Source organism: Leuresthes tenuis, unplaced genomic scaffold (genome assembly GCF_036924035.1).
Source record: "Leuresthes tenuis unplaced genomic scaffold, fLeuTen1.0.hap1 SCAF_23, whole genome shotgun sequence".
In the NCBI taxonomy this organism is placed as follows: domain Eukaryota; kingdom Metazoa; phylum Chordata; class Actinopteri; order Atheriniformes; family Atherinopsidae; genus Leuresthes; species Leuresthes tenuis.
Window position 1 is genome coordinate 7,391,786 of NW_027325377.1, and position 16,579 is coordinate 7,408,364.

General features: G+C 38.9%; 1 protein-coding gene across 1 annotated transcript; it reads right to left on the reverse strand.

Annotated features, from left to right (window-relative positions):
• Positions 1 to 6,269: 6,269 nt before the first annotated feature.
• Positions 6,270 to 16,311, reverse strand: LOC140283161 (uncharacterized). The gene is made up of 6 exons (XM_072377849.1): positions 16,191 to 16,311; positions 15,953 to 16,020; positions 14,019 to 14,144; positions 13,862 to 13,930; positions 8,147 to 8,242; positions 6,270 to 6,609 (listed from the first exon to the last, which is right to left on the reverse strand). The coding sequence occupies exons 2-6, from the start codon at positions 15,992 to 15,994 to the stop codon at positions 6,532 to 6,534; spliced, it is 411 nt and encodes a 136-aa protein (XP_072233950.1). The 5' UTR covers positions 15,995 to 16,020; positions 16,191 to 16,311; the 3' UTR covers positions 6,270 to 6,531.
• Positions 16,312 to 16,579: the final 268 nt, after the last annotated feature.

Sequence of the window (16,579 nt, forward strand, 5' to 3'; positions counted from 1 at the left end):
GAGATGTCGGAATGGCAGCATGTAACCGAAGAAGACATCGTGACACATTTGAGTGATGGATGTGTTGGGTAGTGTGTGCTGCACGCAGCGTCAGGCCACTGTAGTTTCTCCTAAGCGTGGAGTGTTGCGTTCAAAGCGCAATCGGAAATGACAGAATCTAGCGAGTACCGTGCAAACACACTTGTAAATTACAGAATCTGATGAACAGCGGCTCTTACACACTGCTCCTTTAAGAAACCTTTAGCCGTATAAGAGCCATTGTATCAATATGATTCAAAGAAACTTAAAGAAATATGACTCAAAGAAACAGTTGATGAACAGGAACCCACTATATGAACTAGCTTAATCCTAGCCTTGAGGGTTTTCTTATGCCCTTACTTTGAGACTTTTGTCTTATCTTTGTCTCCAGCAAGCATTCAGTCCTAACAGTTATCTTCCCTGTCAATAAATCATGGTTTAAAACTGAGACTGACTATAAAGTTGGGAAACTTGTGACTGACACAAACACAAACCATTGTATTGTTGCGCTGTCATCTGCTAATATGCGACCTGCTAGAAGAAGATGAAGTGGTTACCCTAAAAAAACTGAGTCTGAAGCCTTTCTCCTTTCTTTTTTTTTTTTTATCACCAGTGTTAACACCATTAACAGTGAGTTTTAAGTTCTGAAGTTACAGGGTAAAAATGCTATAGTCATGGATAGCACTGGGAGATGGCTGACCCGGAATGCAGACGAGAGTGGGCATGGTGGCTATTTAAAGATTACGCACCACTTGGATCAGAAAATGCTTTAAAAAACAACTTGTATTTTTACTAATGAATTAGCAAAAACAGAACAAAAGGGGATGAAGAGAACATGTCCACCACCAAATCTAAGGAAAGTGAGAAACATTTTGTAAATGTATAAAGTGAGAAGACATATTGGGCAAAGACAGGGCAGGGATAGTGTTCATGTTCACATACATCTGCGTTCTCAGGCAACTTTTTACTTTGCATTGAAAGTCACATACTCCTTTCTCCGTCTGACATTCAGTTCCTCCTAGTCTCACCTCTCTTTGCCTCTTTTAACATCTTTTGTCTTTTTCTCCCTTTTAATATACTGATGAAAGACTTCTATAGGATTGATGTGAATTCTTTCATGAGTCTAATATGGGGCCTTAGCCACACCTTGAATGCACACCCACGATCAGTCACCCTGCATTAATGCACTGCATAAAATACCTGCACACACGCTTAAGACTAAGAATGGCTAATCGTGCGTTTTCACAAAATAGTATATTTGCACACTTGTATAAGAATGTTTGCACACAAAGCAGGAACTTTAACACCCACACTCATTCAAATGCACGCACATAGGTAGAGATCACAGCTGGGACACACCCTACTGTCAGCCCATCTGTGTAAATACATTAACTTTGAAGTGTGAGACGAGGGCGTGTGTGTGTGTGTGTGTATTACTGCAAGTCTTTTGAGAGTTTTGCCTTCATTCCTGTCTTTCCACTCCTTCCTTCCCTTCCTCACTGCAGTAAATAGACAAAACAGCGCTGCAGCCATTCAAATAATTGTAAAAAGCAAATATATTGTGGGTAACAAGGCTGTCATATTTTATTTCAAGCAATACAAAAGCACGCATGTTCAATATTACCTGCAGAGGCAAGTTGGTTACAGAATGAATTCATGCTTGTGGGTGACGTTGAGTTCCAATCAAAACTGGTCAAAGTCGGTCCTCGAGGGCCGCTGTCCTGCAGGATTAAGATGTTTCCCTGCTTCAACACACTTGATTCAGATCAATGCATCATTAGCAGGCTTGTACAGAACTTAACAACCTTTTGAAGAGATCCATTTCATCTAAAACCTGCAGGACAGTGGCCGTCGAGGACCGACTTTGGCCAGTTCTGCTCTAGATGGATGTCGAGACGCATTACAATAACAGGTGAAAACTTCCCTTCACTACACTTCAAGCCATCTACTGTTGAATAATATGGCAAAACATCACCTTAATATCAGGTGTAATACCTCAAAGCCTTTCTAATGCATGATTGGTTTATTTTCATGAGACAAAACTGAATGTCTCATGAGGAGAGAGTTTAATCAGTTAACCATTCACATGGACGGCAATATACCAATATTAAGCAATTAAGCACTAATCGAATTAAGCTACTTGAAGTATTCCAATCTTAGTCACATCATGTAGACAAGTATAAAACTTGATGACATCATATTGTCCTCCCTGGGTTTTTTATAGCCTTTTCAACATGTAAAAATCAGAGAAAACACCACCAGAAGTTAGATTTCTGAGTTGGAAGTCACACTGCTACACACTGCTTGAAAGTCACACTGCTACAATGCAGGAATAGCGCATAAAGGAGTCGTACAGGAAGTCCATCGTTTATGCACAAATATAACCCAGTTTCATTACATCTGCTTTACTTTTAGGGGGTATTTGTTTTTGTAATACTTCAATAAGTGTACTTTCTTCTGTATTGATGGATCGTACAGCTGACAGAGAGGGGTAATTAATTAATCAAGATTGATTTCACTTTTATCAAATAGCAACATTTGACACAATAAGCAACATTTTTCAATGAAAATGAATTTTAGTTGACAACTGAATCAATGAATAGACATATGCATAAACTTGACTCTGAACCCCGTCATCTGATCTTTTGTGGGCTTGTTACACTGTTTGCCTGTACCAGGACTGTCATAGCTAATGTTAGCTCTGGTGTCCACACTCACAACATGTTTTGCATTGAGGTGATACCATAGGGTTGTGCAGTGATAATAAAACTCTTTGTTGCACAATTTGCACACAACCATGCTCTCAGCCAAGCTGTTTCGAAGTCAAGCAACGCGGTCTCGTACTTCCATGATGCTGTGCATCTTCTTCGCAGCTGGCAAACAAACTTTAGTTGCATTACCACCACTTACTGGTCTGGAGTGTGCACATCAGTGTTCCAGAAATTAGGGAGTTGTCATTACGGGACGTGTCCCTACTTTGCCACAAACTTGTTTTTGGTCTTGAATTTTTCTTGCTAGGTACTTCCTTGAAAAACATTGCGGAAAAGGTCTGAAAAAAGTCAAGCAAATAAATCTACTCGGTGACTGATCTAATAACACCTTCCTTTGTACATGATACCTTTGTGATTTAATGTACAAGAAGGGATTGGCGAATATGTGTGTATGTGTGTACTTGTTTTTCCTTAAGGAAATGAAAATATAGTGCAGGCCTACATCAATTTATGGGGATTTCCTATAAATATCAAGTTTTTCCCCAAAGGGAATATTGAGGGTTAAGACTTGGTTTTGAGGGATCCCAACTTTGCAGTTGGGACAGCAAGACATGTTGCTGCCATCAAATTCAAGAGGAACTGACTGATCTTTCATAAAGTAGTGAAATGCCTCACTTTCAATATCTGATATTTTCTATGTTCCATTGTGAATTAAATATTGCTTCATCCAAACATAGTTATACCAGGAAAACTTTATAAATAGATGCAGCCTTCGACATCTGCTGCCAAGTTCATGGGTCAAATCAAGTAGTTCTTTTTTTATGAGGAAAGGTTCCCGGGTTTGATGAGCTTGCAGTATATATGGTAAGAGCTTTTCTAAATGCAGAGAGAGAGCTTTAACGTTTCATTTATCTTCTTTAGCAAAGGAATACACTGAATCATCCTTTATGACAGGAAAGAAGACAATTCCATCCCACAGTTCATGCCACAACCTTTAAACTGAAACCTGATTGTGGATTCAGTACTATAGACCCACATCACAACTTAGTTTAAGTTGAGATTCAGACTCTCATTTCAGCATGGCCATTTTTTGCTAAGTACATCAAATTTTCTCCTACCCTTCCTTAAGCCATGATATTTTCCAAGGTCAAGGAAAAGTACTGAGGGAACGATGTTGATTTTTTTTTTACTCTTAGACTGAATACTATGTCTCCACTATAACATTTTTGTGTTTTGTGTAACCCTGCATGACATATGTTTGGCTATGATACGAAAACATGTTCGAGTGAATCATCTCTGCTGGTCCAGAGACAAGATTGTTTACTGCCAGACCATCTCTGAGAATGTGAGTGAGTCTGTTATTCATATCCTCCAGACTGACCTTGAAACATCAAGCTTCTAAGGAAGTTTTATACTTCCCTGTACCCTGATTAGACACACAAACCCTCCTGTCATATGAACGCAGGCAAAAGAAATCACAGATGCAGGTGCAAATGCAGTGCCATAATCACAGAAACACCCTTCCCACGGATGTATACACACTCACACAGAAACTGATCCACACGCAAGAGCTCCACTGCATATGGGTGAAATAAATCCCTCACAGCCTTAACACATGTACCATTATTTGCTCAACAAGCAAAAAACATTTAGGGTAAATTCCAGTGGAAATATTGTTTGAATAAGGTTTTATGGCTAAAAAAAGTTAACAGGCTTCATCCTTTTTTCAAACAGGACAGAAAAGAACACATAAGGGAACAATGTGGTATTTTTTTTATTTATGTCTCATCTGTGATTTTAGTTAGTATACTAAAAACAAATTAATTTAGCTTATCTCCACTGTATAATCCTTAGAATACTATACGTTAAGAAAAATTTTCATCACCTTGATAATGAACTGTGCATTTCAAATCATTTCAGTTTAGGGAGTTTGGATTTTCTAACAGTTGTTTTAGGTTATACTTTTTATTATTTTTTATTTTTTTACTTTTCTTCAATGTTTAAAACAGCTTTTTTGAGATTGTTAATGGTCTGCAGCAATTCATACCCCAACCCAATCCAAAAATAAAGGTTTCTGGACTTTAATTGCTTCATTTAATTCAGCCAAATTAAAAATACACAAGTATATTTAGCTGTGAACATTTCCTTATGTTGCAGTCTCTAAATAACTTAATTTACATTCCCTCTAAACACAGTGCACAGTCTGGTGCACAGACTCCAAAATGCAAAAATGACTGAATTCACAACATATTCAGATGCATGACATTTTGAGTGAGCAGTGTTACATTTATCTTGTGTCTGCTGGCCTGTTAGTTGCTTGAACCGTAGGCCATAAATTCCTCAGACTAACTGTGAGGAACTGTGACACCACCACAGGGGAAGCATGGAATGTGGAGTGGCTGTAGCTCAGGAGGAAGCGTAGTCATCTGTTAGATCAGAAGGTTGGTGGTTTGATCCTTGCTTTCCTGGACCACATGTTGAAGTGTCATTAGTCTGTTGGCATGTGAATGTGTGTGATATAGAAAAAAGCATTGTGTAGCATGTAAAATTGTATAGAGTAAGACATGGTGAATGTGGCTTCTATTGTAAAAGTGCTTTAAGTGGTTGACTAGATTTGAAAAGCACAACAGTCCATTTAAAGCCTTTTCTCACAAAATGCATATTTTTCATCAGTACAAAAAATCTGTATGCACAGAAATCTTCCACGCTGAATCTGAAGAATTTTATTGATCTATCCATTATGAACATTTGCAGTATGGTTATTTTTTGCACATGTACTTTCTAATGCATTGTCTATTAAGCTTTGAACATAAGGAAAAACAAAGTTAACAATCTTGTGTGATATAGGGCTTAAAGTTAGCTGTGAACTCCCACCAACCCCACCCTACCAACATGATAGTTCAGCAGGAACATGCTAAATTAATCTAAAAAGAAAACCAAGCAGGCAAAAGTAAAAGAAAAAAAGGAGATGATTCAAAAAGGAAACAAGTGAGAATAAAGCAACAATAAGTTAACATCAAATTAAATGGCATCAAGTAGTTTCTGAACATCATCAGTTCCATTCAAACAGCTCAGGATTGTGTATGTTTCTGCAGGTTCATTCTGGCTGATGATAATTCTAAATATGAGATATCTAACAAAGTGCATAACCAGTGTTTCCAGTGTTTGATCATGGGGGTAATATGATTATCTTAATATTTCTGAAGGACACTGCATCCATACATTGCCACTTCTTATTGATGGTTGTTCACCCCCTCCCTGCTTAGATCTCTAGTTGTGGACATGAATGAAATTAAAATAATGAATAAATAGATAAACTTAATTTTTGTAGGACATGTGTGTCCCAAAGGTTTAGCCACATTTTCTTCACGGTTAAAACTTCTGTTCTCCACAATAGAGAAATAAAAAGCTACCAGTTAGCTTCCTAGAACAAAATCACTACTATGTCAGCTTTGGTGCATCCTCTGACATGTGAACCTACCATTTCTATTTCCAAGCTTTTCAACAGTTCCATGTCTCTGTATTCTTTACATTGTCTGCCATAAAGTGCTCTGTGCTGAGAAATGAAACGATTCAGTTAGTTTAATTGAGAATGGTTACATTTTAATGTACCGTGGCTCTGAGCGATCAAACAACTCTCAAAAAGCATTGAACAAAGCTTTTTCAGTCTCAGTGACAAGCTGTTGGAAAATCTTTGAAAGGTTACTCATGTTATAGCTAATCCTATGCTTACAACAGTGACTGACAGTTGTGGCCACTAAAACCAGCGTCCACACATCTCTTTCTGTGTCCTGTGGGGCCTCTACATCCTTGTGAGGAGTTGGTCGGCGGCCTCGCCCTCCATCCCCTCCTCCTCTCCTAACACCTTCCTTTGGAACTCCTGCAGGAGGAGAGAAGAGGAGTGTTAAGCCATGAACAGTTTATTTTGTAAATGATATGTGGTTTTAACGCTGAGCACACAGGGTGATAAGACATTATACTGATTTACAGTGCCAGAAAAAACAGAAACTAAGGTCTGGGGCACCCGAAGGACAAAATAAAAGCAAACCCCAATGGCGGTTTTTTGTTTATTCACTTTACCAAGACCAGTGGATAAACTTCAAAGAATCTATTGTTCAAAAACCTTTTGACAAGACTCTTTAACCAGCACCTGATGAATGATCTTGACCTGCGACCACTGAAACAAGATGAAGTCCACGATCCCTCAGTGACAGACTGTAAAGGCTCATCTGTGCCGCAGGAGCTTTGAAACACTAGAAGTCTTGTGGCTGCTGAAGCTGACACACTGCTCAATCTCTGGCGTTCACTCTCATATTGTTAACAGTACGCTTTAGTATGACAAGCATGACAAACAACCACAGATGCTTGATTTGACATCAGCAGTTGGTCTGTAGTTATGATGCAGATTATGTGGAGGAAGGGCGCAGGAAGTCGAGGGGCCAAGGGGCCACTGGTCCTCCCACTGCCTCTGTTCCACATTCTTGTTAGTCACAAAAAAACTCTATTCCTGTTTTGGTCATTCACGTCAACTGTAAAAAAATATGTGTAAAATAAAGCAATCAAAAACAAAAAATGTTTTTTTATTTTCACGTGTGGTGATGACCTTCATTGTTTAATACATTACGTTTCTTTCTTCAACATTAATTTCATACCCTCAACTGTCTGTATAATTAACCAAAAAGGAAAACACCTATTGAAAGGGTCATGTTAAGAAAAGAAAACTTTCTCTGTGCATTACTATAATATAATATATTACTATATATACAGTTCTTAGCATTAGCCACTAACCATAACAAAGAGGAATTTAACAACAGCAACGCTTTATGGAACCAATATGTGATGGAAGAATTATGATGTGAGTTTTGAATGGAATATAAACCTGCTGGCTGGATGTTACGGTCTGGGGTTAGGTGTTTGGTGCAGTCTTTGGTGCTTTTTTGATGGAGGGGAGTAACTCCATGCCCTAAAACAGGTAAATGCAAATAGAGATGTAAATTCATGGTGGTAAGAGGAGCTGTTGTACTGTTTGGACAAAGCGTGTCTGGGACATTTCATCAAGTTCTCAGGAAATTGCGTTAACACGTGGAACAAAGGACATTATATCTCTGCATGAAATAATAACACACCCCTTTATGGGCCATTCACATGTCATGTTAAGGAATTTCAAGCATTTCATTTAATTTCCCAGTGTGTTGTTTCCACTGCAAGAGATTAAGAGTAATTATCAACGATACCACTGTTTGCTGCCTTTAGCTGGACACCTCAGCAGTCAACCCTTTACTGCAAGATCAGGTGTTTGATTCCTAATCTCAGCTATTCCAGGTGGCATGTTAATATATATCATGTTAAGTCTCACATATCTAATTCCAGAAATCAGTCCAGTGCCTTTTGTGCATGTGTGTGTTTGACATTCTCACCCTGAACCTCTGGAGTCTTGCCAGTCTGTCTTGCAGAGCCTTCTCTTGGTTGGAGGTAAGTTCTGCTATATGAGTGCGCCACTGTTGCTCTTTTTCCTGAAACACCACAATTCAGTTTCAAAGGTGCATTAATCGATAAAATCATTAAATGACTGTGTGTATTGTGCAGGAGGTTGCTTGTAGTAAGTAACACACAGACACAGTAATGTATTGAATTGTATACATCAACCCATGTGAGGATCTAGTATATTACAAATAAAACGGAGATTATGCTCCATGTTAACAAGCACCATTAAACAGGATCGATTTTTACAGCTGCATTCTTGAGTAGAAAAAAGTAAGTTGACACAGCAAACACCCACTGTCCTTCATACTTTATCCTCAATAATATGTTAAAGCCCTGTTGGATCATTTAGGAGGTTGCAAATTTCCCCTGATGCAATGATACGACAGAACGTACATCCTGCTGGGGCTGCACTTAAGGGTCTCAATAGGTGTGTGTGTGTGCATGTGAGAGAAAGATGAAAAGTGTTGGGGCTTTTGGCTGCCTATCCCTGACCTCAAATTGGACTCTCTTGGATCCAGTTTCCTGCCGTGGATTTGTGTGTTTTGAAGGAAAATTTTTTACATATCTGACGAAGAAAATGAGAAATCTTTTGGGCTTGTGTATAAAAGACTTGACACGGGATACATATGAGATGGCCGAGGCCAATTGCTCTAAATGAACTGTGTCTGTCATCAATTAACATTTCTGTCATACTTTGAACTTGTGAGTGTGGGTGCTTGTGTGGGTGTGTGTGTGAACAGCTGTAATGCGTAAGGAAGTTGATGTGAGCAAGGGACACATTTAGTTTTATGTCAGTCATATTAAAGAGGAACACTTACATACAAAAAGACAAGGTGAAAGCAATTAAACTTTTACTTCCCTAGTCAGAAGCTAAACTTAAACTTACTTGTTTTTCTGCTAATATGGGGACCTGACATTGCAATTTATCTTCATTCCCAGCAGTGAATACTGCCATTTTTGTCAAAGCCCCTGTCTCTGAGATATACACAATGTCTATTTTAGTTTCAATCCTTGATACAAGCGCAACAAAGAGCGAAGACGACAAATGTCTTTATCGAGAGTTTACTTGTGTACAAGCAGTCCTCAAAAGGTAGCTGGAAAAGGGTGGAAGAAAGTCCCAGCACCCCAAAACATGACAAGCGTTGCAAAACTACTTTGGGCCATCACAGCTACTTGGTTTAAGAGACATACCTTCTTGTTTAGGTTAAGGAAAATACTCTATTTTCATGTTAACACAGCTCATTAGATAATGACACTGACATTCTTAGTTTCAATATGTGTACCTGGCACATGGAAATCAAATATTATGTTGGATAGGCCTTCAGCCTACTCAAACACCAAATCAACCAACATCAAACTCCTCATGTTTCGAGTATCTGAGCAAACAAAATAGTACTTAGACTGCAACTTCACTGCAAAGATTACTTCAAACTGCCAGCCAAGACATACAATTTATGCTGTTGCAAGAAGACGTAGTTTGCCATAACAGAATGGGGCAGTAGTGCGTAAATTGTACAATAAGGGAAACCACAAGACCACTTAGATGAAAAAAAAATGTGAACAAATCAGTGTGTGCATAGTGTATTTCGATAGTGTCATTGGCATGCATCTGTTTGCTTGTGTTAAAGGTGTGTTATCAGTTGGTCTTCAGTTTCTTCACTCCACATGGTCATATTGTCGTGAAAAATGTTTTGCTCGTTTTGCAGAAATGGAGATGACAAAGATTGTGTATGACATGTTAAGTTAGCCGTGTGCTTTCTGTTGTCAGTACTACTTCCCTTATCATGAACATGAGAGTGAGTTCTCTCACCATCAGACCCAACACAAGTAAACACTGAAAATAAAAATATGAATGGAGAGATAAAATTAATAGCAGAAGCAATAGAAGAAAGACAGATATTTACAGACACTTATGATATATAAAGGACATTTTAACCCACTAATAGTTCCTTTAGCCCTCCAAGACCCCTTAAAACGGGTGGGTTTCAGCCTCCCCACAAACCTGTTGGACCTCACAAGTATATTGGGCTTTTGGTTCTTGGTTTTCACACACACACACACACATACACACACTTTCAGACAAACAAATAGGACTTTGTTTCCAAAAAAACTGAAAATTAGCATTTGAAAATTGATTTATCACTTCTGGTCGTTTTCAGGACGCATAGTACTTTAACAAATTGCCTTAAATTGCTTATAACTTTCAAACTGATAAAATTAATGAATTTTCTTTGTCTCCGAACCAGTCACAACATTATGGGACCAATTGGCCATTTGGCTTGTGTATGTGCTAATCAGTGAAAGGGTCATCAGCATGAAAAGATAGACTGTCTACAAGGGTTTGACTGGGCTACTGGAGTCCAGCAATGAAAATGAACACAGATGCAGCAAAGGTGATTTGGATGGAAAAACTTCCAGGTGACATTTTTGAGTTTTTTGAGACATGGTGATTTTTTTTTCTTTTCTTCTTAGATTTAAACTGTAAATGGCTTTAAAGAGCGCACTGGTTGTAAATTAATTAATTTCTCTGGCCAAACGTGTTGCAACATGGCTGAGGCAGATGTTCAGTCAAATGTGAATGATGACTTGTAGTCATCAGTCTGTTATATTCATCTGGCGATGAGTGTGAGATTGTGCCCCGGGTGTGCGTTCTGGTTCAGGATGCTCGTTTGCACTAGCTGCGTGCTTCCATGGGCATGCATTTGTGTGCATGTGTTAAAGGTTCGTGTGTGTGTGTTGGAGTTAAGTTAGGGCTCAGTGGAAACTACATTCCATGCTGAGATGAGAGTGACTGTCCTCTCTGAAAAAGTAAACAGTGTCATCGGCTTCCTGCCATTTGTATTTTTTCTTTTCTTTTCTTTTTTTGTGGCGCAGCTGCATCTCTGACAGCAGCAAAAGCCCACTCCTCTTGTTGACCTAACACACTCATGTTAGAAATGGGGCGTCTGCCCAAAGCGTTCACAGCTGTTTTGTGCATGTGTACATTCCATGTCCATTAGGGTGACCATCTGTTTTGGCACATGTTATTTTCAATGAATCCACAGTATGAAGAAACAACTATTTTCATTTTCAAAATGCCAAAGTGGCTCCGAGTGTGTGAGTGGATGTGCGGTTCAAAGGGACCGATAAGCCTGGCAGTCTTGATATTGGGCCAGTGTTTCCATGGAACTGAATCTGATTTTGCCTTGAGCCATGAGGTGAACCTCAACAGTAAATTAACACTTATCGATCCGTAGTCACACTGTGCAGCCTGTCTGCTTGACTGTTTAGAATACTCCTTCCATCAGACTGAGTATAACAGCCTGGTCTCAGGCAACAACCACATTTTTAGCCCACAGAATGCCCCTTTAAAATTTTTTCAATAAAACATCCTAAAAAGTATCATGACAGATTGTAACTGATGAAATGCGAGTTGAAAATGGGTGTGACCTAAAGATAAGATAAACATTTCTTTTTACATTTAAATAATGTTTACATTTGTCGAAATAATCTTTTGATGTGCCTACATATGTGCAGAAGCACATTTGATTACATTTTGCTTGGGCACAAACATGGATGGAGACGGGTAATAGATGAGGAAGTGTTGGGATGCATAATTATGACCACAATCAATGTTTTGCTTTCCTATCTACAATTACTCTCAGGAAATTGATACAAAAACATTTTATGAGTGGGAGGAACATGTTCGAGCAGTTAGGCTCAATCTTTCTGGGCTTGAGGAGCGTGTCAGTGAGGAAGAGTGGACCCCAAAATAAGGTTTGAAGAACAATTAAAAGGTCAGGGGTCAGTCAGTAGAATAACATACTGTAAGTAATGAACTTGTATGCATGTGAGTGTGCATCAGTGGGTGAAGAGAAGGATATAACATAATCTAATTTTATGCTTCCTGGTTTAATGATTATGAGTATGTGGATGAAGAAGAAAGTGACGATGTCAGTGAGGAAGATGTTCCGCACTTACACCGATTGAGAACACACACAATGCCGATAGCACTGTTTACCAAGAATGGAAGGGCAGCCTTCCAGAATCCTCACGACCCCCTTTGAATACTTCCAGACGTTTTTTTTTAAGACATTCTGGGAGTACCTGAGCGCTATAATGTACATGCCATTGTTTGGATTCCCAGGCACCTGCATGTTTTGGAACAAATCCACTCAAGTGTCCCAGGTAGCTGACACTATGGCAATAAATAGATGGGAGTTCATCAAATATCCCTGTGCTTCAACAGCAGTAAACAGAGAAAAGGTGAAAATAATTTTGATTCACTACACAAGATCCGACCACTGGTCACTCACTTACCTCAAAGCTGTAGATGATTCCAATGGATGAGAAACTGGCTGGAGATGAGCATATGGTCCCTTTCAAGAGAAGAAATTGACTCAAGCAATACCTGCCAGCAAAGCCAAATAAATGGGGATACAAGACACTCATCTTGGCTGGCCCTGATGGTGTCCCACACAATTTTGAGATATATATATACTGGGAGAGTTGTGTGACCCCCTGAGCTGCCAGATGCGGGACAGACAATACCCACACAACAGAACTACAAGCTGTTTTTTGACAATTGGTTTACGGGTGTCCCTCTAATACTCTCACTTCCTCAGCATGGAATTCCCTGTACTCGTACTGTTCGTTGTAAGAGACTACCTGGTGTCAACTTAATGTGTGAGGCTGAGTTGAGAAGAGAACTGAACGTGGATCTTTTGAGCAGAAGATGGCCATAGTTGGAGAAATCCCATTGCATGCTGTGAAGGGGTGTGATAACCGCTCAGTCAGTCTTCTCAGTAATTACATTAGAGCATACCCAGCCACCGAGGTTGATACGTGGAATGGTAAGCAAAAGGAAATCATCAACGTCCCCTGCACTGCTGTGGTGAGAGAGTACAACAAGAATATGGGTTGGTAGGATCTGCTGGACTCTCTCATTGCACTGTACCACAACAAAATCAGGTCCAAGAAGTGGTACCACCGACTGATGTTCCAATTTATCAACATCATCATTGTTACTGCCTGACTGCTCTACATGAGAGATTGCAACAGCACTGACAAGGAAGAGAACAGAGGACCAGATAAAGCTTTACATGTTCAAGTCGTGTGTTGCGGAAAGCTTGTGCAAAAGTGGAATGAATCTGTGGCACAAGAGAGGTCATCCCAGTTCCACAATTGCTGGGCAGTATGACAGAAAGATGAAAAAGAGGACCCACTAAACCAATTCCAGTCCCTGATGTGTGCCTGGATGCCGCAGACCATTAGATATTCATGGATGAAAATGTAGTATCCATCTCTGTTTCACAGACAGATAAAGAAACACACAGCACACACACGCTAACTTCTAAACCACTTATTGAGAAACCATTTGTGGTTGCTGCTTGTTTAAGTAAATCTTTTTCTAATGTACATATTACTGGTTTGTTTGTTGTCCTGTGGTAACAAACCAATATCTGGTTTGGGGGGGAAAACTTTTTGATGGTTACATTAACAGTGACCACAGAGCTCCCAAAAACTAGGGAAAAAAGAGGGTTAGGGTTAGGCTTAGGACAAAGCAGTCAGAATGATGTGTCTTTACACCAAATGATGAGACTATTTTGTTTTGGAGATGAATAGACTTGTAGAGCATGTATCATCAGTGTGTGTGTGTGTTTATTCACCTTTTTACTCTCTTCTATTGCTCTAAGTCTGTCTTTTTCCTGCTTCTCCCAGTCCAGTCGCCGACGAATCTGAAACACACACTCGTGAATATGTGCCTACATAAGTGGGGTGAAATAGTGGTGTTGCTGGACTTGGCTAATCTTACAGATCTCTTACCCTCTCCTCTTTTTTGTCTGGCAAGTCATCTTCCAAAGCTGAACACCCCTCTGTGGCGTCTTCGGCTGTTTTCTTCGACATTCCCAGAAAGGCATAGTCCTCTTCTTTACACAAACCCCTCATTGACTACAACCAGAACAGTGGCTTGTGTCAGTATCACTCAGAGATCTTATCTCAATAAGTCCTCCGAAATAAGTTAGGCCTCGAAGGAAGAAGCAATGGCTAAGGTGGTCTGTAGACAAACAAAATCTCTTGGTAAATAGCTGATATAGGTTATACATATGACATATATTTCATTCACACATTTCTCTTTCCCCATTTTGACAATATGTGGTGACCAGGGCTATTCACTGAAATCCACTGAGAGAGTGCAGCTACGGTAGTAAGAACAATCATAACTACTGCTAACATGAATCAAGGTGAGACACTTCACAGGTCGCTTTTTTATTTTTATTTGTTTCATATTTCAATTCACTTCTATTACTGAGGTTAAAAGAGATCAAAAACATAAATTTAGCTGTTTATTTAACAACACAAATTATAACTAATTTAAACTATGGTTTGAACTGACTACAATGGTGATTTTTAAAGTCCCCACTAAAAATGAGGTCTGTAACCTTGGTAACATGTCCATAAGATAGTTTCTATGTGTTACAAGACATATAACGAGCAAAAGCTGCTATTAGTGCTATCGCGAACCAAATGAGAGGCTAGGAATGTTAGATGGCGAGAAACTTGCATATAGTATAACAAGCACGAACTGTGGAAGGGCTAATATGAGCTAGCAGCGCAAAGTCTTTTCCAGGCAGCAGAGGCTCCTATCAAGGTAGATAAGCTAGTTCTTATAGAAAATAGTTGTTAGTATTTCAATCCTTTATCACGCTTAATGAGTGAAAATTAATTCATACAAATATATAGTATAAAAAAAAAACTGTAACATGAAAATATCCAAAGGCAGTTTAGCCTGTTAAACCCACAGGTTTCTGTTTAACGTTATTGTGTATTTTTCAAAGCCAACTTTTTCAGTTTATATTGCTGAAAGCAGAAAAAAAACTCCATAAATTTCTCCCCAAGCTGTCAGTCTGTTTTTGAGTTACTGGTAGGAAAATTGAAATCAAATGCAACATAAACATGATTTGGAAAGTCAGTGTGCACCAATTCAAAATTAAATTCCAACCTCACTGCTCCATACACACACAGTGATGATAGCTTTAGTGTTTAACAGTTGTAAGCACTGTTTGTCTGCTGGCCTACTGTTCTTTGAGAAAATTAATGTATCACATTACACATCACATCAATAACATCTACACCCTCTGCTCCATCCATCACTGGTTCTCACTACAATGTCTCCAGCAGGATGTTTGCAGGACTGTACTGACGTCAACAACAAGTTGTCATTTGCTCTCAGTCCAATGCTCTTAAAAAAACATAAATCCAGCATTCAGGGATCATCCCATCTACAACTTTTCTGGTAAAGCCTATAATTTTGATGGTAATAAATATTTCAAGTTGAGATCATTCTCACAATTAAAGTTTTACTCCCCTCACTGCTTGTTGCTTAACTTCTGTCTTATACTACTACTACTAATTTAAATAATTGGCCATCTCATGTTTTTTTGTGAAATTGTAACTGTAAAAAAAAAATCACCAATTATGTAATTTTGTTTTATTGTTTTTGTATGACTAGATTTGAGTTTAATTAAAGACCAACACAACGCTTACGGCAAAAAATAGGAATGGACTTGCTTTTTTTCCATCACACGAAGCCCACAAAAACAGATTACATTTTGTAGGACTGTGGTTGTTATAATAATAATTATTATTACTATTATTATCATGAAAGATAAATAGTGTAGTTCAACTGGTGAATGAGCTTTGAAAGAAAATTCTTTATCTGTTACAATTAGCCCGGTCCCCAGCAGTAGCCGACACACCTTTGACATGGGAATATTTTGAAACCTCTTCACATGAGCCATCTTAACCAAGGATGAGTCCACTGCCCCTGACACACAGATATTCACAATTATGAAATCTTAGTGATATTAATACATTTGCATCAGCAAAACAGCAAATATTTCAGAGAAGAAATTACAGCTTTTTAAAAAGCTGCAGTGATAATAGTGACAATGAAAATGATCAGAACTGAGCACAAGACAAAAAGCACATACTCACCTGCGCTTTCACATAAATTGCGTCTTCACTCCAAAATGTTGACCACGTATTAATTGACACTTCTCTCTGAGATCTTTCTTTCTGTGTAGTTTTTAATAATAGGTGCAGATGTATCCTTACCCGGCCGAGAGTCCCAACACAAAGACGCAGATCGGAGTTATAGAGGCTCTTGAACAATGACAGCACGCACCTTAGACACTAGTCATTTCCACAGCACAGTGACAGAAGTGCCACTCTTCCACTAATAAAAAGTCAAGAGCCAGTAGAGTATCTGTAGGCAGTATGTGATTGTATATTAACAATGACTGGGTAACCTTTTGGTTGCTGATGGAGATTTTCTGAACATTTGCAGTGTCAGGTCAGTCTTCTCATCAGTTTAGAAAAAGGTT